Source organism: Pyrgilauda ruficollis, unplaced genomic scaffold (assembly GCF_017590135.1).
Source record: "Pyrgilauda ruficollis isolate IOZ18807 unplaced genomic scaffold, ASM1759013v1 scaffold21, whole genome shotgun sequence".
NCBI lineage: Eukaryota > Metazoa > Chordata > Aves > Passeriformes > Passeridae > Pyrgilauda > Pyrgilauda ruficollis.
The window spans coordinates 8489175-8517073 of record NW_024520318.1 but is presented as its reverse complement, the minus strand read 5'-3'; the positions used below and the strand labels follow the sequence as shown (position 1 = coordinate 8517073).

The 27899-nt window shown below is 45.5% G+C and overlaps 1 protein-coding gene across 4 annotated transcripts; it reads left to right on the top strand.

The window, feature by feature from the left end:
* The first annotated feature begins 85 nt into the window (after positions 1 to 85).
* On the top strand, positions 86 to 27899 carry AP2M1 (adaptor related protein complex 2 subunit mu 1). Of its 4 annotated transcripts, XM_041467797.1 has the most exons (13): positions 86 to 201; positions 10704 to 10816; positions 14365 to 14370; positions 16120 to 16385; positions 17777 to 17859; positions 21391 to 21396; positions 21959 to 22094; positions 22196 to 22337; positions 24625 to 24744; positions 25263 to 25398; positions 26124 to 26221; positions 26355 to 26466; positions 26782 to 27899. In XM_041467797.1, the coding sequence occupies exons 2-13, from the start codon at positions 10743 to 10745 to the stop codon at positions 26914 to 26916; spliced, it is 1314 nt and encodes a 437-aa protein (XP_041323731.1). In that variant the 5' UTR covers positions 86 to 201; positions 10704 to 10742; the 3' UTR covers positions 26917 to 27899. The 4 variants fall into 4 exon arrangements, with proteins under 4 accessions (XP_041323731.1, XP_041323732.1, XP_041323733.1 ...); XM_041467798.1 differs by lacking the exon at positions 14365 to 14370; XM_041467799.1 differs by lacking the exon at positions 21391 to 21396.

Below are 27899 nucleotides of genomic sequence, written 5' to 3'. Positions count from 1 at the left end.
ACTACGCCCCGCGCGAAAATGTAATTCCCGCCCCCGCCGTGCTGCCCCCACCACCTCGCGGAGGCGCATGCGCAGTGGCGAGGCGCGGGCGGGGCGCGCGCGCGGCGTCTCTGCAGTGCGCGGGGGGGCGCGGGGTGAGGGGGGGCGGCGCCGCCATCTTGGGCGCGGGGCGGCGAGCGGCGGCGGTGGCGGCGGTGGCAGGTGAGGCGCTCCGCTCCCCGCCTGGCTGCGCGGCCGCCGTCCCTCCTCCGAGCGGCTTCCTGCGGTCGGGCTCGCTCTGCGGCCGCGCCCGGGCAGTGGCCGAGCTGCTGCGGGTGACGGCTCCCTGGGCGCTGGTTGGGGGTTGGGGTCTGCAGGCCCCGGGGCGGGGGGGCGGCTGCAGGGTGAGGTGTCCTGCCGGCTGCCCTTGGGAGGGACGCGAGAGTGCCCCCGGAGCCGGGAGCGGGGGAGAGAAGCGGGGCCGACGGGAGGGCTTTTCCTCGGCTTCCTCTGGGGAGGTGCTGGGCGACCCCATCATTCGTTCGTACATTGCTTGTGGCTCAGGGGGGTTATTAACTGCTGTTAATTAGCTCTCTGGCTGGAATAGCTGTGTGGCAGCCCTGCGGTGCTGCACCGGAGGAGGGTGGGGACAGGGTCGCGCTGTGTGTGGCACAGGAAGGCCGGCACCGATGCGTCAGGTCAGCCTGAGCAAAGGTTTTTTTTCAGTCGGATCGGGCTGGAACTTCACCGAAAATTATTTGCCTGTACTGCTGATCGAAATGTGAATTAGCTGGGTCATGGCTTGCACTCTGCTTCCTCCCCGGAAAACCTGCTGAGGCAGAACGCGGCGCTGCTGATGCCGAACTGCTTATTCTGAGGCTTAAAGCGGGCTCCTATCCAGCGGCTCTTCTGGATGCATTTCCACATCCATTCTAACCAAGACTAGGTTTTTGGATTCAGTAAAACTGCAGGAAGCACAGCCCGTGTTTATCAGCCAGTGCAGTTGACTTCTCTCCCCACTGGGAAATTACTTGCTTTTTGATCTAGTGTTCTCTCCATAAGCTGTGTGAGTGCACGATCTGTTTTCTGCTTGCTTTTGTATGACAAAGCTATCAAGTTTTAGCCTCAGGCTGCCAAAATCTGAGCCTGGAACTTGCCCAGATAGGTGAGTCTGGACGGCTTCTGTGGCTTGGAAGTCTCGGTATTTCAGGCTTCTAACTGTACATGGGCTCATGGTGGTGTTTGGTTGGGCAACATGTACTTGAATGCTGTCAGAGCTGTAGCTACTGTTTTTTCCCTATAGTAAAAGCTCTGTGTGTCCCTGTGAGTTTTGCTTGGAGGGACAATCTCAAATCTGAAGAGATGCTGCCAAACTGTCTACTTCCATATTTTTCCTGTCAGAAGGGAGGCATCACTCCTCTTCTGTAGGAAATGCCATGTTACTGACATCTAGTGACAAAGATACCTGGTGTTCTTTGGGCTGCAGAGTGGCCATGTTCCAGGGAGAGCATTGGGGTGCCTTTGAAGGGTATCATGGCCAGCTGCTTCCTCCTCCCAAAAGAGCACAGTCCTGGCTTTTGGAGAATTGAGTTTTGAGGCTGTGAAGGGTTACATCTTAAGTTCTTTGAAAAGCAGGGGACTGGACATGCATTCTGGTTTGATACGATCTCTTATTTTTCTCTTTTTTTTTTTTTCTTGGTGGAACTGCAACAGTTACCAAACAAAACAGGCTTTATAAAGAAACTTCCTGTAACCCTAGTTAAACTTTTCTTGCCTCATCCCTGCATCAAAAAAGGTAAAGTCAAGACTGTCTTTTGCAGCTCAATGTCTTGCACTGGTTTTCTAAGCTTATTCTACTGAAGACCATTAGAGTATTTAAAGGCTGTTCCTGGGGCCAACTGGAGGATGGCCTGTGGTGCCAAAATATAATTGGTTTGTGAGGCAGAGTCTGCTTCTCTCCTTTAGTGAGTGACCTACTGAGTCAAAAGTTACTGGCAAGTCATGTATTATTTTGATCTTGGCAGGAGGTCAGCAACTCAGCTAAAAGCTTGCAGGCAGAGGCACAGAATGTGAAATGCAGTTATCTGCTCTCCAGTAAGAGTAGTGAGAGAAAAGCTGACACATCAGGGCACCTAGACCATTAGTGGTCTGCAGAATACAAGCTCTTACTCAAACTCCACTCTGTGCCTCGAACCTCTTCTGTTAGAAGATGCATAGGAAGCAAATCACTGTTGAGGTTTCTAGCTCAAGAGTGAAAATCAAGTAGTTCAAACTGACTTTAGAAATGCTTTGGTAGAACAGGTAGTAGTAAAAGGCATTGGAACTGTTCACATCAGGTTGGGCTCAAAATATTGCTGAGAGATGTGTTAAATGCTGTACCTGTGATGTTTCACTGGAGTAAGGGAGCTTCTTGTGTTTCCCTGTGTCAGTATTTATCTCTTGTTACTCTTCAGACTGGCTGCGTGCAGTATGGCACGCAGAAGTGGGCTGTAGGAGGAGAGCCTGGTAAGGGAACGTGCTTCTCTTCCTGCCCACTGGTTATGGGGATTTATGGGATTGTGTTTAAAATAGGAACAGTTTCTCTGAAACTGATGGGTTTATCTCAGGAGCTCTTTAGCTCAGGGTATGCCCCTTAAGTAAATTATGCAGCCTGTCTTCCCCAGGATGAAGTGATTGCAGCTACTCTTGTTTCAAACCAAGTGCAGCCCATGGCCTCCTGGAAAGTGGCTAATGCAGCCAACTAAGCAAGGCTTAGGTGCTCAGATTAGCTGGTGGGGTAATGGCATTGTTTTGAGCCTTAAGTCTTGGGTTGATAATGGCTAGTGCTAGCTGAAAGGATGGGCTTTTTCAACAACTTCAGTTTGCCAGAGCAGCCTGACTAATCCCTCTCCTGCTTCAACTGCTGTCACTTGTCCAAGATCATACTGATTTCTGGAATGCAGAAATGGCTGTAGTGGGTGATTTGCTTTCAGTACCTCTCCTGATTTCTTCCTGGATGAAAACTCAGCAGCCAATGTACCTTGAACTGCTTAGTTAGATAAGCTCATTAATGCACAGAAGTCTTACTTACTGTTAAGTCAGAACCCAAACTGTCTTTTAATAGACTACTAAAGGGGTTGGTTGCTTTACCCCAGCTTATTAACTGACTTGTGATCGTTGTTTCCTGGATGTGCTCTGTAGATTACAGAAATCAGCATTCCTGTTTGCATTCAAGCTAAGTGATGTCTGTGCTGTAGGAAACTCAGCCCCTTAATGGGAGTGACAAAGTCCAAGTAGCTGGGTCTTGGGCTCACTACTGATCAACTTGTGTTTATTTGTACCCTGTACCGGATGGTACAGGGTGAAACTCATGGCCTGTCTCACAGTGGGGTTGTGGTCAAAAGGGCTCTGCAGGTTACCAGCATGCAGTCCTGACATCTGCTCATCCAGCCTTGGTCAGTGGCTTGTTGAAGGCTTATTTTCCCCACCTGGAGTGCCAGACTTTTCTGAACAGGTATCTCTGTGGTAAGAGTATCACCCACACAGCTGGCTTGGGAAAATACAGCTGATCCCCAAGTTACCTCTTAAAATGAGTGGACAGATGTGCTCATTGGTGACGCTACTGGTGCTCATCAAATCCTGGCACAGCTGGGGTGATAATGTGAAACTGTAGTTATGTTGTTACAGGCAGCCTAAGAACTGCTGCAGTCACATTGCTCCTGAGCAGCTATTCTTGAGCTGCTGTGTCACCACTGCACCTCTGAAGAGAGGACACAGAGGATTTGCTGAGTAGATACCATGAGAGCAAACAGACCTGGCTCAAGAGTTCCTCAACTTTGGCCTACACTGGACATAGAGAAGCTGTCATGGAAGTATACAAAGAACTGTATTTGTACTTTCCTGAGGTAGAAATACCAATATACACCCAAAATTTATGGTGACTCTGGTACAATTAGGCTGTAGGTGCATCACATTGCTAGTGACACATTTCTTTCAGACAGTTCCTAATTCTTTTGGAGCTAGAACAAGTACTTCTTGCCTTGCATGTGAAACTGGAATTACTGCAGCCAAGTTTCTTTTACCACTGAAGAAAACAGACTAAAAATTCACTGGTTTTCCTAAGCAAAAAATTTGAGCAGTTCAGCTTGTTTGCTTGTTTTTGCTTCTGCAAATACGGTTACAAAAGGCAGAGAACTGTTTCAAAGTTATGGTGTAGGTTGAAGCTACCACTGTTTGCTGGTGCAGGGAATGGTTAATGGTCTGTGTGGTGTCATGTGAAAGACCTCAGGTTATGGGACAAAGGTATTGGAGAAAATCACTCATTTGAATATCTGTGTCTCTGAGATTTGGGCTACAATTCAGCTTAGTCTTTCATAGGCTGATGAACAAATGACTGATACTGCAGTTGTGTCTTATTGCTGGTGTGATGCTTTGGCTTCTCAATTAGAGAGAACATGGAAGGATGCACTGAACAGAAACTACAGCATTGGTATTGTGTGCTGTGCTGGTTCTGAAAGAGTTGCTTTAGATAAACAGCTGCAGAGGGAACAAACTGTGCTGGTTAGTTGATTCCTTACGTGTGCCTTGTTTAGTCTAAGAAAGCTCCAAGCTGCGTGTTGTTCATTTTTCTGCAGCTAATGTAAGTCAGAATTGATGAAGAGGAAATGGAAGAGGAAGGCTGGGCTCTCACATGCTGCAGGAGGGAGCTGCTGTATCTCCACTTGATAAATGCAGGTTTAGTGCCACATCTCACCAGGTAGCTCCCAGTCCAGCCACTTGTTGCATCCCACAATATGTGAAACTGACAGTCGAGCAGCAGGATCCTGCTGCCTGAGCTTGTGCTCCTGACTCCACCCATGCATTCCAAGTGGGTGGCACACTGAAAGGATGAAGTCTGACTTTTGGAGAGCCACCTGTTTTTAGATCAGACCTAATAAACGGAGCATTTTCCATCTATGATAGAATCAGTGGACAGAAGCAGTTTTTCAGATACTGTGCTTTATGTGTCTTTATCTTTCTCTGGACTCTCTTGGTTATGATCTGCAGCTTACCTGCTGCAGACTGACTTCTGGGTCTTCCAGCATCTCCTGGTTGGTTGAGAGAGGGGTGCTTATTGCACATCCCCTGCCCAGTGGGAGCACTGAGACAGGATTTGAGGCAAGTATGTGTGATTCTTAGGAAAGTGCATGTTATTGTATCAGTCTTTGTAGGCCCAGCTAATCCTGCTGCTTTTCTGTTATGTAACTACTGAAATGCATTAAAATCTTTATCCCAGGCTTTGTATTTATACATGTACCTTTTTTTTTTTTTTTTTTTTTTTTTTTTTTTTTTTTTTTTTTTTTTTTTTTTTGCAATTGGTGTCTTAATGCTGTTGCTTTGGCACAATTGCTCTAAAGGTGTATTTTAATGCTCTCATCTTCACTTGAGTAAAAAGGCATTCTGAAAAGTCATTTCCATGTAGTCTTAACTCCTGGTGGGTTTATAAGCATGTGTATAAGTGTGTGGTCTGTCTGTGATGCTCTTTATGCTCCTTTTCTGTTTATGGGTTGAAATGGAAGTATATAGGAATGTGAGCACTTGGCAGGAGGGTAGGAAGCCTACTGGCCTTAGGTTTTTGTAGGAGCTGCATTCAGATGTTACATCTACCCTAGTAGCTGCTTGAAGAATGCAGAGTGTATTGGGAGAGGGCTGTTGTTCCTAAATTAAGGTGATTAGTCACCAACTGGTGTGAATTCAGCATACATGTGGATTATCCCTGTACCTTAACTAGAATAAATCCATCCACACTGTAAGCAGAAAACAGGGCTGTAGCTACCAGTGTGGAGCCATATGTTCAAGCTAGTGAAACAGAAGGAGTGAAGTTACAAAGCTCTGAAAATGCAGCTGGTGGATCATTAACCCAAAGGTTTCAGCTAGAGTCATCTTGGTTTCCAGGCATTTTGTGGTAAACAGTTGAAGAAATGGTGGGCTTTGCTCTTAAGCTGTGTCTGACAGTGAGATATTAGGCTGAGGAAACTCAGAAGCAGTGTAGAGCAAGCTCCCTAGGAAAGGCTGACTGGAGAGGAGCAGAATGAGTCACTGAAAGCTGATTGAGCAATGCTTTCTGAGTCATGTTGCTAATGCACAGGGAGCAGATGAACCCATCTCCTGTGCTGGAGTTTTTATTCTGAGGCCTTCTGATTCCAGCAGCCATGAGTCACACTGAATGTCAGTCTGAAATTAATTGCAACCCTCTTCCCTGCAGTTCTTAACCACTGCAAGTACTAGGATTTTTAACTTCCACAGCCAATCTGTAAAGAAAACTATTAATTATTTTAAAATATGTGGAAGATTGTGCTAGGTCTGAATTGTACCACTAAAATCCTCATCCTAGTTAGTTAGAATGTAACCTTGAAATAGTTGAAAGGAGTATCTGTAAAACTTGAAGCACAAAGGAGGCTCAAAACAAAGCAGGCTTATTTTCACTGCAGCCACTTCAAGGAGAGGCATTGTCATCTTGAAGAGCCATTCTTCTTGCTGAGCTTTAAGCAACTTCCTTTGCATTTTGCCCTTTGTATAGCTTTCTGCTCTGTTCATAGATCTCTGGGCTACTTACTCCACCTCTTGAGTTTCCAGCTGTGTGGACATGCTTCCATTAGCTGATGGAAGTAATCCTGTGTGGAGAGGGAGTGTAGTCACTCTGATCTTGTGTCTTGGAGGGATGTAGTGCAAGATGTGAACAAAAGACTGGAATGTTGTCCATGTTTCCTGAACTCCTATCATGGGCAAGCTTGGTGAAGGCTGACAGAGAGCAGCCCTGTACCAAAATGAACTTGCTGGAAGTTGTGTTGATGCTGTTGTGCTGTCTATGCTTGTGATGCCTGGAACTCTTCAAGATGCTGAACTGCAGAAGTTGAGCAGACCAAGGGAGATCTGCTTATAATTGTATTAAATACCTTGCGTAGTTGAGACCTCCTTGTTCTCTGATGCCATTAGATGGGAGTGCAGCTGGAGGTTTATACTGCTTGTGCCCTTCAGCTGCTGCAAAGAACTGATTGGTAGCTGGTACAGTTGGGTAGGTCATCTAAAACTTTTCTTATAGTCACCGTTTTTAGCCCATGTGACTTTGTTGGCACCTGGAAACACTTTACCGATTGTCTGACACAAATCATTAGATAAATTGTACTTAAATGTGAATTCAGGTTTAATTTTTAGAGTTGTAGAATTGCGAGTTCTTTCAGACTTGAGGTGAATCCTAACTCATGGAGGCATTCTGCTGCTACATGTGAAATAATGCTCATGCATGTCTCAGTATGGTTTGCTGCCCTTTTAAAATAAACTGTCAGAATGGTCCTGATCCTGTGGCCAAATCTGTAGTAGTAGGGAACAGTACAAGCTCAGGTGTTCACCAGGGCCTCGCGTAGCACAGAGCAGCCCCTTTCTGATTTAGAGCAAGTTCATTATTGAGTTGTTTTGCCAGTGTAGTACAGCAAGCACACATCAGCTGGTTGGTGGCAGATCTCTGCATGCTTCTGTTTTGTACCATACAAGAATCTGCAATAAGAGCACTCCTGGTGAGTAGCCATGGCAGTGGGATGTGTGTAGATATGAGGGTCTTCAGAGTAGTAAGGGCAAAGTAGATCAAAGCAGACCAAGAGGTGCAGATGGGACTACAAAATGCCACCCTAAATCCAAGATGCGCAGTTGTACAATGGTGCATATAGGAGGTGTGTGGATGAAGTAGCAAAGGCAATTCTGGCTTCACCTGTAGCTCTGCAACATGAACCAATGCAGCTCTTAACTGTGCCAATGAAGGTGGAACCAGGAGCTAACTTTACGTGGAGGGTCTGAAGCTTGAACTCATCTCCTGGGATATTTTGTGTAAGGAAGAAGCCTAGCATTTCATTGCATTGATGAAGAATTTTTGAAGACTAAAAGCCTTTGAATCATAATCTATCTACTCCATGAAACATGCTTTTACTAACATGTAAGATGAGGAAGCAGTTCACTCTGCTGCCTGGTACTGTGATACAATTAAAAATGCTGATTTTTTTGCCTGTAACTTCAGCAAAGCTGTTACAGAATATATTCTAAACTAGCATGAGAAAGCATAGCATCATTATTTCAGACAACATTGAAAGTTTGTAGATCTTCCTAAGAGAAGGCTTTTAATTTCCAATGCAAAGCTTGATCAGCAATCTTCTACATGTTTTATAGTAATGCAGTAAATATTCAAATCAAGGCTTTTTCAAAATTGATTTGCTTGTCGTGCTGGTAAAGGGTTTTGTCTTGTTTATGCTGCATGTCTGATCCTGTTGCTTATCAAAGCAGACATTTCCTTTATACTAAAAATAGTGAAACAAATAGCTTAAGCGGCATTAAAACCCAGAGGGAGATTATTTTTTTTTTTTAAGACTAGGATGTGCTTTCTAGGATTCTTCTGGAAAGGGTTTGTAGGATTCTTATGATCCAGCTTTGACCAGTTGCATAAGCTTCCAGGAAGCTGCTCTATACAATGCAAGTCTTAAAAAGAATGCAGGAACTCTTGATCTTGGATTGCAATAGTCCGTATCTGAATGTGGAAGCCAGCACTGTAGAATTCTGAAAACACATGCTTGTTTCTTATCTGGAGTGAAAAAAATAGTTAATAGGAAAGAATTTTCTGGAGTGGGCAACAAGTTGCTTTCACTGTCGTAATGTTTCTAATTTTTTTCATTGTTTGACCTGTGTGAATGACCTTGCAAATGTTTCAGCTTCTGCCTGTCTTGTTGGGCAGCTGTGTTCAGTTCTCCATGTTTTGGATTTCAGCCCTGCGCGTTTCCTCCCCGGTCACCTACAGTGGTCTTTTAATGCCTGTTAGGGCTGTGTGTGCTTTGTGTAAGTAGCTGTGAGTCTGTGGTACAGCCAATTCTTTTAGTCTGAGAAATTTGGGTTACTTGGTTGACCAGTGGGATTTTCTTGTGCTGTGGGGATGCTGATGTTGCTGCCCCTACAGTTTGTAGCCTTGGTCACAAAACAGTAGCTTTTCCCACTCTAACTACATGGGAATCTTGGAGCTGCCTGTCTTAATAGATTTGGTTACAGAGACTTAGAAATAAATTAAATAATTGTATCCCAGAGTTATAAAGTGTTATGATTGGGAATGGAAGAAATACATATTTGGAAAGCTGTTCTGTGCTAATTGGAGTCTCGCATGAAAATATGTTGGTGACAGTGCCACAAGAAGCCACTGAAAAGTGGCGGAAGGGAGCCCATTAGTAGCCAGTGGTACTTGACCAGCAGAATGGGAGAATAAAAGCCAGAAAGCTCACTACTGAGCTTTGGGAAAGCTGCTTGTTTCTTTCTATTTTGACGTATCTGACTTTTGGGCTCTTTTTTGTCTATTAATAAGCAGAAGCACCCATCTGGAAGCTGAAGACCTGTAGCAGAGAGGTATGAGTAGTGTTATTCTTTGAGGACTCACTAGATGTAACTAAAAATGTTGGTGTAAAGGCTTAGGAAATTTAAATTTTTTTTTGTCTTGCTGAAATTAAAAGTAGTGGCTGCAATGTAAACCTTGGTTTAACACAGAACTCACATCTGCAGTTCTTCCTTCAGATGGGCAGCTACTGTAGTTTATTGGGTGTAACTTCTAGAGGATACATTATTTTTGATAATCCAGAAGTCCTTTAGTCCCTCTGATGTGTGCATTGTTTTTGTATTCTCTTTTTTTCCTGACCTTCGAAGTGATCCAAGGCTGGGTCACTTCAACTTTGTCACTGCAGTGTTCCTGAGCAGACACATATCGGTTCACTGTCAGCATCTGTCTCTAGGTTGGCCTCTCCCTATCCTTTTTACCCAGCCCATACTAGTGGGTGTAGGCTAACCCACCCAAAGAGCAGTGTGGAGATGGTTGTTATCTAATGCTCTGCAGTGCCCAAGCTAAGGAGTTCCTGTGTGATCACCCCAAGGCCTGCCCTGTCAGGGTTGCAGTTTTCTTCTTGGGACTAAGCCAACCAAACAGTTGCTGCTTGTGGGTATTACAACTTTGACCTAAGTGAAGAGGAGTGCTCCTGTGCAGGAGCACTGGATGGAATGGGATCTGGTGAAGTAGCTGTATATTTTAAAAAGTCTTCTCTATCAATGTCTACCCTATCAATAATATATGTCTTTGGAGAGAGCTTTGTAGCTTTCTCCTAAGCAATCTTCCTTTGAAGAAAGAGAAAATTAGCAGTTTAGGAGGGTAACTTCTAAGGGACTATCTCCCCATTCAGATGGGTCATGATTGTGACTGCTCCAGTGGTACCTTGTAGCTGAATGGCTCTCAGTTTAAATCTGAAGTGTGACTTGATATGGCTGCTAGGGATTATCAAAGGCTCTTACACTGATGTGTAAAAACTATGTAAAAGAGGTAATAAATGGAGATGTGCTTGCTGTTAGGAACCCTCTGTCATGTGGTGATAGGCTTGGTGACATGTCAGACCTTTGTGTGAACTGCGTGTAAAAAGACTGAGGAGTTGTGTCTGATTTGTATCTCAGTCTTTAGGGAGATAGACACTTTATAGTAGAAGCAAGGGGTCTTTGATTTTCTTGTCGTTTCCAGGCCTGTGTTTTTTCTCACTTTCAAGAGGTATGTTTGGGATGCTTGTCCTTGAAGCTTAATCTGTCCGTGCTGATTTTTGGAATGAGAAGTAAGGCAGCTTCTATTTCAGTGCCAACTTTAAGCTTTAGTCCTGGCTACAAGTAGTTTCTGTACAGCCTACTTAAATATGCTCTTTTTGCTTCAGGTATTAAGCAACATGGGAAGTGAAGACTAAAGTTCCATCATGATCGGAGGCTTGTTCATCTATAATCACAAAGGAGAGGTTTTAATCTCTCGTGTCTACCGGGATGACATCGGGTAAGTGCTTCTGTTGCATCCCCAGTTTTTGCATTTTTTGTCTCATTTTGGTGCAGTAAACAACCCAGAGCTGCTTTGTTCTGCATTAGCTGTGCATGCATGTGAGACTGCAACTCAACTTGCTGCTCTAGGCTTACCTTAGAATAAAGAAGTTTAAGCCCTGGTCACCTACAGTGAAGGATGGCCTGCAGCCAAACCTGGGACTTTATTTTGGATGGTGGGGATCTGGCCATTATTCCAAATGCTTCAGCAGCATGGACTGCCACTGTGGGAGCCTACCTTAGTAATTGCTAAAACTTTACAGGGGCAGTAATGTGAGAACTGTTGGCCACACACTATAGCCAGGGTTCTGAATTAGTTTCAGGCACTGATACTTAACATCAAGTGCAGGCATGCAGGAGACTGTGGTCTTGGAAAGTTTTATCTGCAAGCAGTCTTACTGCTCTGCTACAGCTGGCTTTCTGTCCCCCAGCTTTGTATGGCAGCCTAGTGTGAAAAGCTTACATTCATTAAGTAACTGAAGTTGTGGGAAGCCTTGAAAAACTTCAGTGGATTGTAGATGTCTTGTTGCACTTCCCTGAAGTGTTATGATGCTCACTTAGACTGGATCTGCGCAACCCTTAGGCTGCTAGTTTCCAGAAGGCATCTTACTAAAAATACAGTGTCTTGTAGGCAGTGGATAGTGCTGTAGGGAACCATAAGTGATGGTGCTGCTTGGGCTGAAAACCTTAAATTTAAGGGTTTTGTGCACAACAGTACTCTTTCTAGTGGGTTTTCATTAGTGTCAGGCATTAGGTGGAAGTTAGTAATTAAGTTGGCAGAGCTGTGGTAGGTGCTAATTCAAAGTTCAGTGAGAGAGAGCCTTCAGGCCAATTTAGGAAAAAGCAGTTTGTACCAGGTCTCCACAATGACTAGTGGTAGAATGTGCTGCGAAATAACTTCTTGCCATAAATTACAAAAGCAGTCAAGCCAGTCTGCCTTCAGACTGCTCTGATCTGGAGAGTATGTCCCTTCTGGTTATGGATTGTCTAGTGGAGGTTAAAAGTTGGGGTAGAACTAGTAGCTAGTCAAGGCTTGCACTGTTTCATTGAGGGAGTAGTCAACACAGTGTCTGTAATGAGGCTTCACCTAATGAGCTTTTAAGTCTCTTGGCTTGTTCTAGGTCAGCTAAGGTGAAGTAGCTGTTCTAAGATTGACTGAGTTATTCTCTTCCATACATAGCTGAGCCAAGGAAGCATTGTATTTCTCAAGCAGAAAGCCAGTGGCTGTGATGCTTTGAGTCTTTTCTACTGTACAAACTCTTACCAGTCTTCAGTACTTGTTAGCTGAAGCTCTTCAGAGCAATTATATGACAGGACTGACTTTGTAAAGCTGGTACCACAGTGACTGAGCCAAGCCAGTCTAGATTATAGGTAACTTTGGAGAATATTTCAGGTGGGGGCTAGGGACACTTTCACTGTGGTTTCTGGCAAAAATATTTTGTTGTTTGCAAACTTGAAACACAAGATTGTTCTCAAACTGATGTTTATTCAAGAAGGCCTTTTGATTTAAGTGGTATTATGGCTGTGGAGATGCAAACTGGGGAGCAAAGTAGGTATTTTTAATATGATCTTCTATTGCTTTTTATCTTGGCTCATTTCTCTTACAGAGTGAGTGCCTTATGTTCTGTACGTGATAAAGTACTTCCTGCTGGCTGGCCAAACAAAGCTAGAAAATGGGATTTCCTGCCTGATCCTATCTTAACTTTTTCATTTGGCAGAGTGCCAAAATATTCCAGTGTTTTCTCTAGTACTTGAGGAGTTGGTGTTCCTTTCAGTGAAATCATCAGTTCTTGTGAAAGTGTCAGTCTTGTGACTTAGGTGGAGCTGGCATTGGCTGTTAACTGAACTTGCTCCCAAGGTGCTGGATTTCTTCTCAAACAGGCCTTCAGTGCTGGTTTGGATTTTTTAAAACATGTAGCCTTACAGAAAAAGTTTTTATAAAATGGCTATGTCTCATCTTGTGGTGTAATCAATAAACTGAGAGTCTTTCCATTTCCTAGTCTGAACGTTAGCATTAATGCCAGATCTATTTACAATTTTTAATATTCTAACCCTCCGTGGGAGGTAAGGAAAGGAACAGCTATGATATGTAGCTTGTACTCAACTTTATAGGAATTCTGTCTCTAACCAAACAGCTGAGTGATGGACTTCTAGCATAAGATACAGTTCTTAGATCCTAAGCAGTAGTTCTGAGGTGCTGAGGGCTGAACCCACCCTGCTTGTTGGGAGGTAGTTGAATAGGAAAAGAGCATAACTGCTCCCTGTCTTCATGAGTGATTGACCCATAGGACTCCTTAGTCTTGGCCATTGCCTTTGGCATTCTGAAGCCTTAGTTTCTGAGCTGGGAGATATTAAAGGTCATCTGTGGTTATGAGAACACCTCCCCTTGCACAGTTTAAGGGCCTTTAAAAGCACATAGCTCAGATGTAATGACCAAAACAACGAACAATGAGGATATCCTTCTTATGACTTTGTTAAAGGCAGAAGTACCACAAAACTTGAACTTTGTTTGCTTGCAACTTAGAATGGCTTTGGTGCATGTAGCGCGTCTGTCCATACAGCAGCTAGCTGCATGTATAAGCAGCCTTATTAAAAAAAAAAAAAAAGGCAAAACACCATGCATATAATTCAGGATACCATGGAGGGTTCTGCTGTAATTTTCGACTGTCTTGTTCTTCAGTGGCTTAGTCGTTGGGGAACCTACCTGCATTTAAGAATGCAGCTGTGTAATAAAACTTCGGCTGTTTGAAACTGAGCAGCTTACATGACAAACTGCATGCACTTTAAATGTAATAGGTGTTTGGTTTCTGAGCTTCTAATACATCACATCAGCTTCGTGGCTCTTGATCCTTATGGAAAAAGTGCAAGCTGGATAGAGCAGTGTCTGAATCTGCAGGATGTGCCCTATCTCTCCAGATGTGCTCCAGCTCTATCAAACTTGCTGTATTTCCTGTTGGCTGGACCAAACCAGAAAGCATCGACCCAAACATCTTCAGATGAGAAGTACTGTCACAGAAATTCCCACCCAGACTTGTAGCCCTGTCCTGAGACAGACTGGGAAGGAGATACTTGATACTCTGCAGTCCCCAGGTGATGCCTCTGATTGAGGCTTTGGGGTTTTTCCACACCAGGGCCTGCTACCTATATTAGCAGAGCAGACTGGGTATCACTGTTGTGATATGGGTGCAGTTCACCTGGACTGAATGCTCAGTTATCCCTAAAGTTCAGCCAAACACAGATCTGTCCATGCTGACAGCCTGACCATGGCATGTCAGTGTTGTACCTTGTGAGGGCTTCATTGCTGCTGTAGCTTGTTACTGTCCATCCAATACCACCTTGGCCTTTTGTGCCAAGGAGCAGGGGGAGGGGGTGCTGTTTGGTCTCTTCTTATCTCTTTGGATTCATTGTGCCTTGTGTGTGTGTTTCTAACCCTTTCTCTTGTTGCTGTCACTCCTCCTTTCTCCGCTGGCGCCATTTCTGTCCATCCCATCTCATTGGCTGCTGTAGCAATAGGTAAGAGACGCGTGGTAGGCCACGACTGGCACTGCACAGTGGGCACCTGGTGTGCTAGCAAAGCCTCCCTGACCTGAGGCTTCTCCTTAGTGTGCACCAGTCTGGTGACTGGTTCTGGTGCTACTTTTAGCGGGTTAGAACTTGAGGCTGGGAGGGCTAATGCTCCAGAACAAGCTGAACTTTCCTTGCAAGTCTTACTGGAGGGGAGGATTTGGGCTTTTAGTTATTATCTTACAGTAGATTAAATTACTTTCTTATGGAAAAACTAAAGTGGAAATGAAATATTAATTTAACTCCAACTTGCAAACTTTCTGGAGCAATAAAACCTGAGAATATTCAAAAGCCGGAATTTTTCTGATGGGGGAGTGTGTTTACTGATGAAACTTCTACATATGTCCCCAGACCTTCAAGGAGCAAATACCTGCTGTGGTAGCATATGTTCCTTAGAATATCCTTTGTTTTCTAACTTAGAACTGTGTGTTGGATTGTTGATAACCCTCAGTGCCTACAAGCATTTGTATGCCTGTATCCTTGCTTGCAAGGATGATATTACTGTCTGCTCTCAAACGTGTTTCTGCATAATCAGTGCCATGGCCTTGATGCTGCAGTCAAACCCCCTGTTCTACAGTGTCTGAGAGTATGAATAATAAAGCACGACTAAATGAGTTTTGGCTTTGTGTGTAGACTGTTGCTTTAAGTTTTGGTCTTGTCATATAAAGCACTTGGGCTTCCTTCCTGTATTCTTAGGATTGGTGGACTTAATTTGGGAAGTTTATTCTGACTTGTAGTTACAGGATAAGGAGACCATTGTGCAAGAGCTGGCATCCAGAATGTCACTTGAACTCCTTGTGTAACAAGGAGGGTTTTTTCCTCTGTTGCTAGTGTACAGATAGTTTGGATCAGAGGGCAGTACCTATGGGCAGCTTGCGCAGCAGTTTTTCAGCACAGGGACAGAACTCTTGACTGTAAATGGTCCTGGACTATGCAGTACTGCTGACATGTTGCACTGTGGGGACTCTGAGTCTGGATGTGAGACACCCATTCTGAAGCAGAGCAGTCTTGAGGTGATATGTAACTAGAAAGCAAATGGTTATCCTAATCCTCCTGCTGCTTTGAGCCTGACCTCCAAGGTGTGTGGGGTAAGGAGGTGAGCTGGATCTGAGAACTAAAGCTCCCTTCTGGAGTGTACCTGGGCACTGACATCTCTTGGGTGCTCCAAGCAAATTTTGCTGTTTTTTCCTTGGTTGTATGTCTGGGAGCAACTGCCATTGACATGTTTCTTGGGAGACTACAGCTTGCTTTGGGGCAAGAGTGTGAAGGCCTGGGCATGCAGAATAGACAATAATTAGGTGTTTGGTCAAAACTGGACTCTCTGAGCCATACGTTGCTGATGTGTTTATTTCCAGCTATGACAATCAATTGGGAGTGCTGTCAAAATTAATTGAAGGGAAGGTTTCTTTACCATTTTACTCCAGATGGAGGTTTGCTTCTCCTTCTGACTACAGTTACACTGCAGTCTAAAGCTCCCTAGATACCAGCAGCACTCTCTCTCCTTGAACTTGTGCAGAATTTAGTGTCCAACTCTGCTCAGAGCCTTCACTTGCCGTCTTAGAGACATCCCCAGGCACCCTCCCTAGGTGAGCTTGGTGTGTGTAGTTCAGTGTCTGACCGTAATGGCAGAAGCAGAGCAGTGCAGCCAGCTGTTGTCACATTTGCTGTGCTGACTTGTCTTTGGTGGTGCTTTCGTAGGCGCAATGCCGTGGACGCCTTCCGCGTGAACGTCATCCACGCACGGCAGCAGGTGCGCTCGCCTGTCACCAACATCGCCCGCACAAGTTTCTTCCATGTCAAGCGCTCCAACATCTGGCTGGCTGCTGTCACCAAGCAGAATGTCAATGCCGCCATGGTATTCGAATTTCTTTACAAGATGTGTGACGTGATGACTGCCTACTTCGGGAAGATCAGTGAGGAGAACATAAAGAACAACTTCGTGCTGATCTATGAGCTGCTGGATGGTGAGAGGTTTCCTTATATACTGTGGCCTATTGCACTTGGTCATTCTGAAATCTTTAGCTTAGTATGATGTAGTAATAATCCTTGAAGTATTTTTAACATGTGGCAGAGTTCAAAATTACTTGTTCAGCTTTCTGATGTACTGCAAATGTGAATGTCCAAGTCCATAGCCTTGTGCAGATTCCCTTCCCTGAAATGTTGGGAGCTGTGCATTTGTACAACTGAGACTGAGACAGCTGGTACTGGAGCTCAGCTTCTGAGGGGATCCTGTGTAGATGTCAGGCTTTCCTTACCCTGAGGTATATCACGAGGACTGTCAGTAACACCTGTAAGGCCAGCTGGTGCCCACATGGCTCTAGTAGTGTGTGGAATCAGCCACCCCAGGCTTAAGTTGATTGTCCCTAGTAAGTTGCCTTTTGGGCTCAATTCTGAACAGAAGAAAATCAACAAAACACAATGTGCTCTGTCCCAGCCCTACCTCCCCCACAGATACAGCTCCAAATTTCACCTCAGATTAATAATAGTGTCCCTTCAGCTGCTTGTGATATCAGTCTGCTTGTGGAGGTTGCCCTTGAGCTGCCCCTGTTTCACATATCATGAGGACTTTGTGTTAGTTACGTTTCAATTTGTTTTCCAGACAATGCGCCATACATGTGTGTCCTGAGATTCTTAGCCAAGGATCACAGTGACTGATGTTTTCCCTGTTCCTCAGGGCAGACCAAGACACTGCCTGTTCTCTGCTTTGGTCAGTCACTGCTGTCTCTTTGCAGGCACAGTGAGATCAAATCTGTCAGTGTGATGTCACTCAGTATCATGTTAGTGGTCTTCTTTCCCCTCTAAATCTCTTGTGGGTTGTTCCCTTCCTCTTTGAGGGGAGTAGGTGTGCACTGTTCCCGGTGTGTAGTTAACATCTGTTTCCCTCCTACACTCATCCTGCAGTGCCACTACTCAGCTGTTGTTTTAGGTTTTGGTTTTATTACAACTTCATAAGAACAAAACTTAAAAAAAAAAAAGCTTCAACGATAAAATTGCTGTGGTGTTGTACAAACTCTCTATTGTCCCTTGGATGTTTTTAGAAAAACTCCTCAGTGTGCCCTGTGCAGATGGCTAGGTTAGTTGATATTTAGTCCTGAGGTCTGGGTATGTTCAAAAACTGGCAAATTCAGCACTTACACAGCTTTCCATCACCCCTGACCTCCAGGTATTGCTCTGGGAGCTCAGTGTAGCAAGAATGATTCTTTTCCCTTGGTAAGGAATGCTGCAGCAACTTACCCAGAAATTCCATGTGTAAGCAGTATCTGTGCACTAATTGCCTCTCTCCTTATAGCAGCAGTTAGCCTAGTTGATGTGTTTATACCTTGTGGCTCTGAACTAACCTTTTACCCTTCTGTAGAAATCCTGGACTTTGGCTATCCTCAGAACTCTGAAACAGGGGCCCTGAAGACTTTCATCACTCAGCAAGGCATCAAGAGTCAGGTAATCAGAGGAGTTTGGGGTACAGCACAGTTCTGCTGGTTAATTTTTGCTAAACCTGTTCAAGAGAGTTTGGTCTTAATTACCATCTAGCCATTTGACTCGTATGGAAGGAAGGTGCCCGAATAGGTTGAGAACACCCTGGCAGAGATGTATCTCAGTGGCACCTTATTCTAGGTGTCCCTGCCCTATGCTACCTCATGTTCCCTGGCACACAGTAAGATGCAGGAGGAAGAGCCCAGAGCTAGGATAATGTCAGTCCCTTGCATGTAAATATGGTTGCTGGCTTCAGGCTCTGCTCTGTGTCAGCTTCTGAGAGGATAAACAAATCTACCTGCTGAACCAGAAGTAGTTTTTTTGCATGTGAATCTCACTGAGCAAGTCTGTTCTGCACCAGAGCTGTCAGGATTTCATGCCTGCCTTATAATGAAGTATTCTTCAGCCTTGTGAATCTTGCTGTGAAGTCAGGAAGCTCATGTTGCTCTGTCTCTGCCTGTAACATCCTTGCAGGTCAGCGCCAGTACAATCTGAGCTTTCTTAGGTTAGAGATGAGAATCTCTGCTGTGCTTTTAGCAATGTTAACCGTTGCAATAAAGTTTACATGGTGTTTGGAGATAAAGGAAGTGTTGGGAAAAAGAGGGTTAGTTGGACTGGTTTGGGGAATGTGTTTAAACTAGTTCTAATCCTACTCCAAGTACAGCCCTCAAAACTAGGTTTCCTGTCTCATGAGCTCATGGTTAACCTCTCAATTCAAAGGAAACTCATAGTCTGTTTCTCATGTCCCCAAGGAATCTTGTCCACCTTGTCCATCTGACACAGCTGTGCAAGTCAATAATAAGGACTTAGCCTTAAAGTTAGTCCTCTCCCCAGCACAGCAGTGAGTCAGGAAAAAAAAGCTGTGTGTCCGTGGAGGCAGTCTGTGGCAGAGTAAAGCTTCAGCCTCAGCTACAAACAGAAGCAAAGGGCTAAACAAGAGCCTGCATGGCGACTGTTCTTGTTTAGGTTAGCAGAGGTCAGTCTCTGGAGGCTCTGTTTCAACTCAGTTCATCAGCACTGATTTTGTGAGAATTCCTTTTTAAACTTTTAATCTAGTAGCAAGACTAACTGCAATTCAAGAGGAGGTGAGAGAGAGAAGCTGCCCTTGAGCAACGTATTTCCCGCTAGAACAGCAAACTGTTTTGCAACATGGCCAGATGTGAATGCATCCGGCCTCAGTCCCCATCACAAGTCCTAGTGTAAATCTCTGGCTTTCTGCAGTCTGACAGTTTGGGCAGTCAGCACTGAAGATAGCTGAATCAGCTCCTGTTCCTAGGAAAACTCAAAACTAACCACACCCCTCACTTCCTTCCCTTGCTCTTTTTTTTGCTTTTGTTAGTTTTAACAAACTTCTGTGCCTGTTTGTGTGCAAACCACTGTCACAACGTCATGCTTAATTCAACAGCAGATTTAGTGCTTACAAAGAGGAGTTTGCTTTCAGCTTTACACAAGTAAGCAGTTCTTCTGCTCAGTATTGGAATTTTGCACAGCCCAGTTCAAAAATGAGAATTAATCCATTGCAGGCACAGGATGGCAAGGGCACCAGTTGAAACAGTACCTACCATGTTTCCTTGTCTGCTCTCTACTCTGATTCTTCTAGCCTTCAGCTCCTCATTGACTTAGAGCCAGTTCACACAGGTACCCAGGACCAAAATCTGGGTCTGAATCATCTGGCCTGTAATCTGTGTTCCTTATCTTCACGTAGTTCCTGGTGATGCTTTCCTTGGAATTGTGTCCTGAGGAATTTAAGGAGCAAAATCCACTTATGACAGACTTTCCAAACTTGACTTTTTGACTTTGTTCTTAGTGAAGGGTTGGAGGCGTACTGAGCTGCTGTGTTCTGAATGCCCTCCCTGTATGGCTACAGTGATCTTTCCAGGGCAGGTGATCTTGAAATGCAAGATCTGTTTTATTCTCTTTTAAAGTGTGTCTGAAACTGCTGCACTGCTTGCCAAGGAAAATAGCTGTGTGCTCTGGGAATCGAGTGATGTGCCACACTGGTTTTTAAAGGTGTTGGTATGCAACATAGTTTTACTTCTAGTCCCTACACCTGAAGTAGCCCACTACTCAGATGTCAGGACTGCAGGCTGTGCTGATATCCTGTAACAGAGCTGATGAAGCAATTGGCTTGAATATCTCCTCCAACAGAGGCCTAACCTTGCTCTTACAGCTTGAAGTAGCTGTGCTTCATGTACTGTTCTCACTCTTAAGATGCAATCTGTATTTGTCCAGACTTCACTAACTAGATGTACACTGTAATTTTCTTCCAAGTGATTTCTGGGCGTGTGGGCTCTTAGTTACAGTGTTTCCACAAACCATAGATACTCTTTAGTGCTAAAATGCTGGTGTTACTTTTTAAAGTGGACAGAGGGCCACCACCAGCTGGAAGATCCCAGGAAACCTGCTGGTAGCTGGCTGTCTTTAACCTAGTCAGCATGCTGACAGCTCAGCACAAGGTGGGTATCCTTGGACCATTTTAGCTGATTTGTCCAGCTCTGAGAAGCACCCATTCCTGAGAAATTCCAGACCCAGAGGTCTTCAGTGCCTCCCTTAGGGAATAGTCATGCTGCTGGGTGGTGTCAACTTCAGTAGCTGCTTCCAGATCCGTCCAGTTACTTTACAGAGTAAGTGTCAGGTCAGGGTACTGGTGCTGTTGCAGGAGATGAGAATGTCATCACATGATCAACGTCCCTTTGGAAGACAGAGCACTGGGTATTAAATCTGTGCGTTCTTCTAAAGCCTGAACAAAGCATTGAACAAGGCAGTGCTTTTTTTTTTCCTTTTGGAACAGACAAGAGAGGTACTTTGTGTACTGTACACCTAGGTAGTTCTTAGGGGAATATAATACTCTGTCTCTTAGATGATGAGACAGTGCCTGTGCTTGCTCAGGAACTGACCATGTCTGTGGCAAGAGCGTTTGTGAAGCTGAGATCATGTACTGCCACCCTGTGGGCCTACTGCAGGGCTGCTGTGGGAGAACCCACTTGTGTCTTGAGCTGTTGTAGTGTGGAAGAGCAGAATTAACAAGGATACCACTTTATACAGAACCCAAAGTGCCTGTTATTTCTCATAGTCTGGGCATCTGTGACATGGTAGACATCCAAGATTTGCATTAGGAACACCAGCATGAGTCTGTTCTGCATAGAAACATTATTGGGAGTGGTATTTTGCCTGTCTCTCCCTCTGCTCCACCTTGCGTTTGGATTGTCAATAATGGGCCAAGTCTGAAAATTCATTTCACTGCTTGGAGTGCTGGATTTCCTGCAGGGAGCTAAAGGTCAAAACCCCTCATCTTGTTTGTGCTAATTAGCTCCCTAATTAACAAAGAGCTGACCTGCTTTCTCCTGTCCTCGGGTAGCCTTAAGCCTAATCTGCCTCTTTCTCCCTTCCTCCCTTCTCTTGCTCTTGACCTGCTTGCCTGTTAACCCTGTCTACACTGCACTTGCTACTATACACCTACTTCTTGACTTTCTGCGTGTGACTGGACCCCACCTCTAGCATCAGGTAGGAAATCTCTCTGTGCCTCTCAGCACAGCCCTTGGTACTTTTCGGAGGCTTAGAGCCTGGGTGCTGTTAGATGGATTTTGGGTTTGTGTTGGTTTGTAACTTTTATGACTGCAGTTATTAAGAAACAGGCCTTGGAGATTAGCTCTCTTGTGGCCCTGGGGTTTCATGTTTGATAAGGGTGTGAGCTGCTACATCAATCCATGTTAAGCTTCTCTGCTTAATATGGATTGATGTGACAGTCTGAGATAAGATTTGAGTGCCATTGGTGGAGCCCATGCCTCCCTGCACTACGAGGCAGCCTAATGGACTTGCTGGCAAAACAGAACAATGTTCCCTGCTGTTGCTATGGCCAGTTCTTGGTTAGGCATAGAATTTGGTGTTCTGAGGAGGGAATGATCAAATCATGTGAGGTGTCACAGCACCCGTATCTAAGTGACAAAAACTTTTATGTGTAGTAAATGGCAAGAGTTTGCTCTTAGATTCAGAGCAAGGTTTCTTAGTCTTTGAATTTTATTTAGAGGAATTTAATTATGTCTGAGATGTCATTTCTTCTCTTCAGACCAAGGAAGAGCAGTCCCAGATCACCAGCCAGGTGACTGGACAGATTGGATGGAGACGTGAAGGAATCAAATACCGTCGCAATGAACTCTTTCTTGATGTGCTGGAGAGTGTGAATCTCTTAATGTCCCCACAGGGTAAGTAGGTGGTGTTGAGCTGGCATCTTCCTCCTGCTTAGGGTTTGTGAGTGGTGACTCTTGTAAGTGTTCTGAACTGTGATCTTCTCTAATCTGCTCAGGTCAGGTTTTGAGTGCCCATGTCTCTGGCAGAGTGGTGATGAAGAGTTATCTGAGTGGAATGCCAGAATGCAAGTTTGGCATGAATGACAAGATTGTCATTGAAAAACAGGGCAAAGGGACTGCGGATGAAACGGGGAAAAGGTAAGAGGCTTGGACCTGGTGACCACTTGCCACCAAGGACTTATGAAAGGGCAGCCCTTAATAGCTTTTCTGATCTGACAGACTAAAAGCTAGGTTTTTTTCTTCAGATGGTACTGCTGACTTTGGGTAGATCAGTTGTCATGCAAGTTACCATCCTGAGGGCCTCAATACAGAGGGCTTCTCCACAGCTCTTTAAGTATTAAGATTCAAACACAGTTTTAAGTGTAGAGTACTTGCATCTGGAAGCACTTCCCCAAGATGGATTTTCCTAGAATCTGTATCTTTAGCAGTTTTGCTCAGTGCAGAGATTCTTAATCATAAAAGCAGTAGCAGTGCTCCCAAGAAATAGTGAAAGAATCCCTCTGCATGCTTTACCTGGATTGTTCCCACAAAGTAGAACAAAGACTGGGAAAGCCACTCCTGCTGATTACAGGTGATCAGTGGTTGTGTGAGTAGGAGGCACATCCTTTCTGTGAGCCCAGCTACCCTCCCTCCCAGCTGCACCTCAGTCAGTATCCACATTATAACTGAAAACAGCTCTTAACACCTTCTCCAGCTTTCCTGCTTGGGGTGAAGAGATAAAAGCAACAGGACTGCCACTTTAGTCTCACTAACCATTTGCAACTCATCTGTATTTCTCTTGGTTGTCTTTTTTTTTTTTTTTTTTTTTTGCTGACCCCCAGTGAATTGGGAAGGTAGATAATCTGCTTCAGCTTTGTGTGCACTCTGCTCTCCCTCTGTCTCTTGCTTTGTGTGACTTGTGCATGTAACTTGGATCTCAGACACTTTCCATGATGGTTCCTGTAAATGGAGCTGAGCTGCTCTTTGCCTTTTCTCTCAGAACCAAGCCAAGAGCTATTGCTTCACTGTCACCTTTAAGCCATCTTTCCTGGACCTGAATTGAGCTAGTAAAATGGATGAGCCTGAGATGGCTGATGGACCCAGTGAGGATTTACTCTAGTGAAAATATCAACTGCACAGGTGTTGAAGAGTCAGTGCACTGTCCCAAAGCTCCTGTGCCAACTGCCTTTGCCAGTAAATATGCTAGTTTTTTGAGTTACAGAAGTAAGATGAACAGGGATTCTTGGTAGGTGGTTCTGTGATTATACAATGGATATCTTCAGCTTGGAGACATTACTCTCCAGAAGCGTTTAGTTATGAGGTGACCAAAAGGACAGCTGCTGTCAGTTGCTCTTTAGGATCTAGCCTGAGTGATGCTGCCTGAGACGTGGAGCAATCCTAGGTAGAGGGCTTTCTCAGCTGTTTTGCAAAGAAATATAAATCAGTTGACTAAGATTGGTTGTCATCTGGGCAGCAGATTAGGAAAGACTAACTCCTCCTTTTGAAGCACAAACCAGACCACTGGTGGTTGTGTAACTAGACAGCCAGTCAGCCTGGGGTCAGTCTGCTTCCCCTTTGTGTAGGTAGCGGTGGTTCCTAGGAGAGCTAAACTTGCAGTCGTTCTCACACTATCTTGGCATATTGGCATGGTTGTCCTGTTGCTTCCAGCAATTGGCAGCCTAGATACCATAGTGATACACTACTGCACCTGCTCTACACTGCTGCCTCTTCTATTGCTCCTGCCTCCTGGTCCCTCTCAGTAGCTGAGGGGTTTTGGCTGGCCTAGGACCTGTATTTTCAGGAATTAGTACCTGGCACAAGTTCAGTGCTGACAGGTTAGGCTGGTGCACATACATGGAAAGGTGGTAGCTCTTCAGATTTTTAGGAGAGATACAGACTTGTATGTCACAATATCATGGTTTTGGTGATTTGGTTCAGAATCAAACCACCTGCTGGCAGTGTGGAAATGAACAGCGGTGAAGAGATTTCTGAACAGGAAGACTCTGAACCTGGCATTTCCAGGCTGTGTGGCAGTGGGATAGCTTTGTGGACAAGAAAGTGTTTTCTCTCCTTTGGACTGTGCTTTGGGAAGACTTGGGCTGGCAGAGTTGCCTTTGCAGTACTGAGTGCTGCTGGCAGGCAGACCCAAGCATTGTGTTGCTGGCTATGACAGAAGGGTGCTCTTCTAAGCTCTCTCCTCTTTGAAGAGAGGAGGGAGAAAATTCTTTCAAACAAGCTTCATGAAATATGATTTTTGTGGTGGTGAAACAAGGAAAGTCTGAGCCAAGAGGCTGCTGTCCCCTAAATCTCTCCCTGCCTCCCCATTTCCTGGACACTTGCAATGGCAACATGCTCTGTAGAGTAGTTTCTGCCTGGACAGATTTTGACTGCACCAAGATATGAGAGCTGCAGCTTGTGCTTCTCTAACTGTGTTTTGTGTTTTTAGCGGCAAACAGTCAATTGCCATTGATGACTGCACTTTCCACCAGTGTGTGAGGCTCAGCAAGTTTGATTCTGAGAGGAGCATCAGCTTCATTCCACCAGATGGAGAATTTGAGCTCATGAGGTACTGTGGGTGGAGGGTGAACAGGCTGATGTTGGCATCTGCTTGCTGCTATGGTAGTGTTGCTGCTCCCAGGCAGACTTGCAGCCCTTGAGCACTTAAGAAATACACACTTACCACCCCCTTTTCAGAGTGGAATCTGTAGGGTGTCCCACAAATCCATCTGTTACAAATGTGGAAACCCAGCTGTGTTTAGTTTTCTTTGCCACAACCATAGTGTTGGATTGGGTTTTCTTGCTTTTGAGCTTCTTGTATCTGTTGTTTTTAGTGTTTAACACTGGTGTCCTTGAACAAAGCTGTTGGCAGGAACCAGATATAAAACTTGAGACACAAGAAACCATTGCTGCCCTGCAGGAGCACAGATCTTAACTGCTATTTCCTTCTGGCATGTCTCCCTTTCTGGCTGATGTTTTTAAGCTGTTTGGCATATTCAGAGGCTATCTCTTTAGGAGGGTGATACAGTTTGAGGCGTAAGGGAGTTAACTCCTCCTCAGAGTTCACTGTAGCTTCCATCCCTGCAGATACAGGACCACGAAGGACATTATCCTTCCCTTCCGAGTGATCCCACTGGTGCGGGAGGTGGGCCGGACCAAGCTGGAAGTGAAGGTGGTGATCAAATCAAATTTCAAACCTTCCTTGCTGGCCCAGAAGATAGAGGTAAGAGAAAAAAACCCCAAACAACTGTGGTATCTTGTGCCTGGAAGTCATGCCTCTAGTTTTATGTCCACTGTGGTAGAGTCCTCACAGATGAGTCCTCAAGCTTGAACAGGGCTTAAAAAGTGAACTGATTTATCTCTTAGATGTGTGGTGCTGCTGTTGTGTGGGAAGGAGGTGCTGTAGAGTAGGGAGGTGGAAGCTGTTTTCATTTGCACAGCTGCCTTGGCAGGGGCCTCATTCCATCCCTGCAGCAATTGTTCACTTAATTCCTCAGCCACTGTGAAAATATCATGTTCTTCTGTCTGCATGATCTGATGGTATGTCAGACAGGCAGCAGGCTGTGAGCTGTGTAAGACAGGCTAGGGATGGCTTTGCAGCTTAGTCCCCATCTGGGAAGGCTTACTGTTGCAAGGCTGGGCTGTCCAGAGCCTGCTGCAATGCCTGGCATCCTTCCTGAGTTCATCTTCCCAACATTAGCCAGGATTCCTGCAGCATGGCGATCTCTGCCCTGTTCCTTACTGACTTTGTGTATTATGGAACTGTGAACGTGTACTTCAAAGCAAGAAACTGGAGGGCTAGCTGAGGATGCCTTGTGATAGCTGATGTCCTCTGGGCCCTGAGCTGGGAGAGAGAAGGCCCAAGGGGTGCAGGACAGACCGTCTGAGACTGCCCAGAGTGCCCAGGCTGCAATCTCCTTGCCCCCACTTACAGACTGTGCCTTCCAGGTCCGGATCCCAACGCCCCTCAATACCAGTGGAGTGCAAGTCATCTGCATGAAAGGGAAGGCGAAGTACAAGGCCAGTGAGAATGCCATTGTCTGGAAGTAAGTGAGCGTGTTGGGGCTGGCCTGCAGGGGCAGGCCTCTGGGAGGCAGGGTCTGTTTAGTGCCCTGAGATTATGTAGTGATGGGAAACATAAACTCCGGCACCTTCTCACTTCTGAGCTTTCTCCAATAGGATAAAACGTATGGCTGGAATGAAGGAATCCCAGATCAGTGCGGAGATTGAACTGCTGCCCACCAACGACAAGAAGAAGTGGGCTCGGCCTCCCATCTCCATGAACTTTGAGGTGAGTACCCGTCTGCCTTACAGGATGCACCCAGCCTTGGAAAAGCTTTGTCAGTCCCTCTTGGGAGTTACTCAGGTTTGAGCATCCCCTGTGACAAGCTGACAGGTGTGGTCAGCCAGATGGTGAAGCTAATGGAAGCAAATCGCCCTTAGAGCCACAGGAGTCTGGCACCATGCATGCAGGGAGCAGGGAAGGGAACAGTGGCTCTTGATGTCCATTTCTAGATGCATTGCCCAGGGGTCCTCTGTCATTTGTGTGCGGAGAGCATCTTACCCCCATTCCAATGCTCTCTGTTGCCTTTCCCTCTCTCAATAGGTCCCATTTGCACCCTCTGGGCTGAAGGTGCGCTACCTGAAAGTCTTTGAGCCAAAGCTGAACTACAGTGACCACGATGTGATAAAATGGGTGAGGTACATCGGCAGGAGTGGGATCTATGAGACCAGATGCTAGCCCCAGCAGGCTGGCGGGCTCCCTCTTCTCCAAGCCATGCTCTGCCTCTCCTCGGTCTTCAGCTACATTCAGAGATGTCTGCCTGGCCCCTCGACGCAGATTGAAAGACCCTGTGGCTCACCCCGGGAGTGGACTCGCCTGCCTGTGTTCAGTTACCACCCACGCTGCAGATGAAGTTCAGAACCCAGTCGTGTGCAGGGGTGCAGTCAGCCTCCTGCTCCCCGTCCCAGGGTGGGCAAGGGCTAGTCTAACTCCCATCCTCTCGTGATCTTTCTAGGGAACGTCCACCATTAAACTCCTCTTCTGTTGGTGTCTCACTACTTGCATCATATCCTAGTATTTTTGAAGTTCTTGTGCATATGTACTTGTAGAATAGACCTAAACATAGACTGGACAAATCTGAGTTGAAGTTACCCTGGCTTCTGTACTAGCTATTGCTGTTGTGGTAGATGTTGCTGGCCAGTCTGAGATGTCTCGGGTGGTGAGTTTGTTGGGCCCCCACCACAGGAAGATGGTGGGCTCACCAGATCTCACCACCACCTTATTTCTTGCAAAGTTGTCAGTATAGAGTCCTGCCGTGGGAAGGTTTGTGACCAAAAAGGATGATGAGGGTTTAGGCTCTTGCTGGTGTGTATGTGGGTGGCACAGCATTTCAAGTCCTTGGAGCATTTACCCCTACCCACTGCTGGCTTGAGCCAGTCTGTCCTTTCCAAACAAATTGGAGACGTGGCCCCGCTGTCCCAGGGAGTGTGGGCCAGCTGAGCTCTGTCAGGATGTGAACAGGGTCTGTCCTTGGGGAATCTCAAATGCAGTTGGCAGTAAGAGCACCCTGACCCAGCCTGCCCCCTCCACACTTCTACCAAATGCTTCTGGGCCATAGGAATGCTGCTGCAACCCACAATCCTGCTTCTGGTAGTGTGGTCTCCATTTTGTACACTTTGTGATTTGTCCAGCTCTGAATCTAATAAAGTATGTAGAATGGA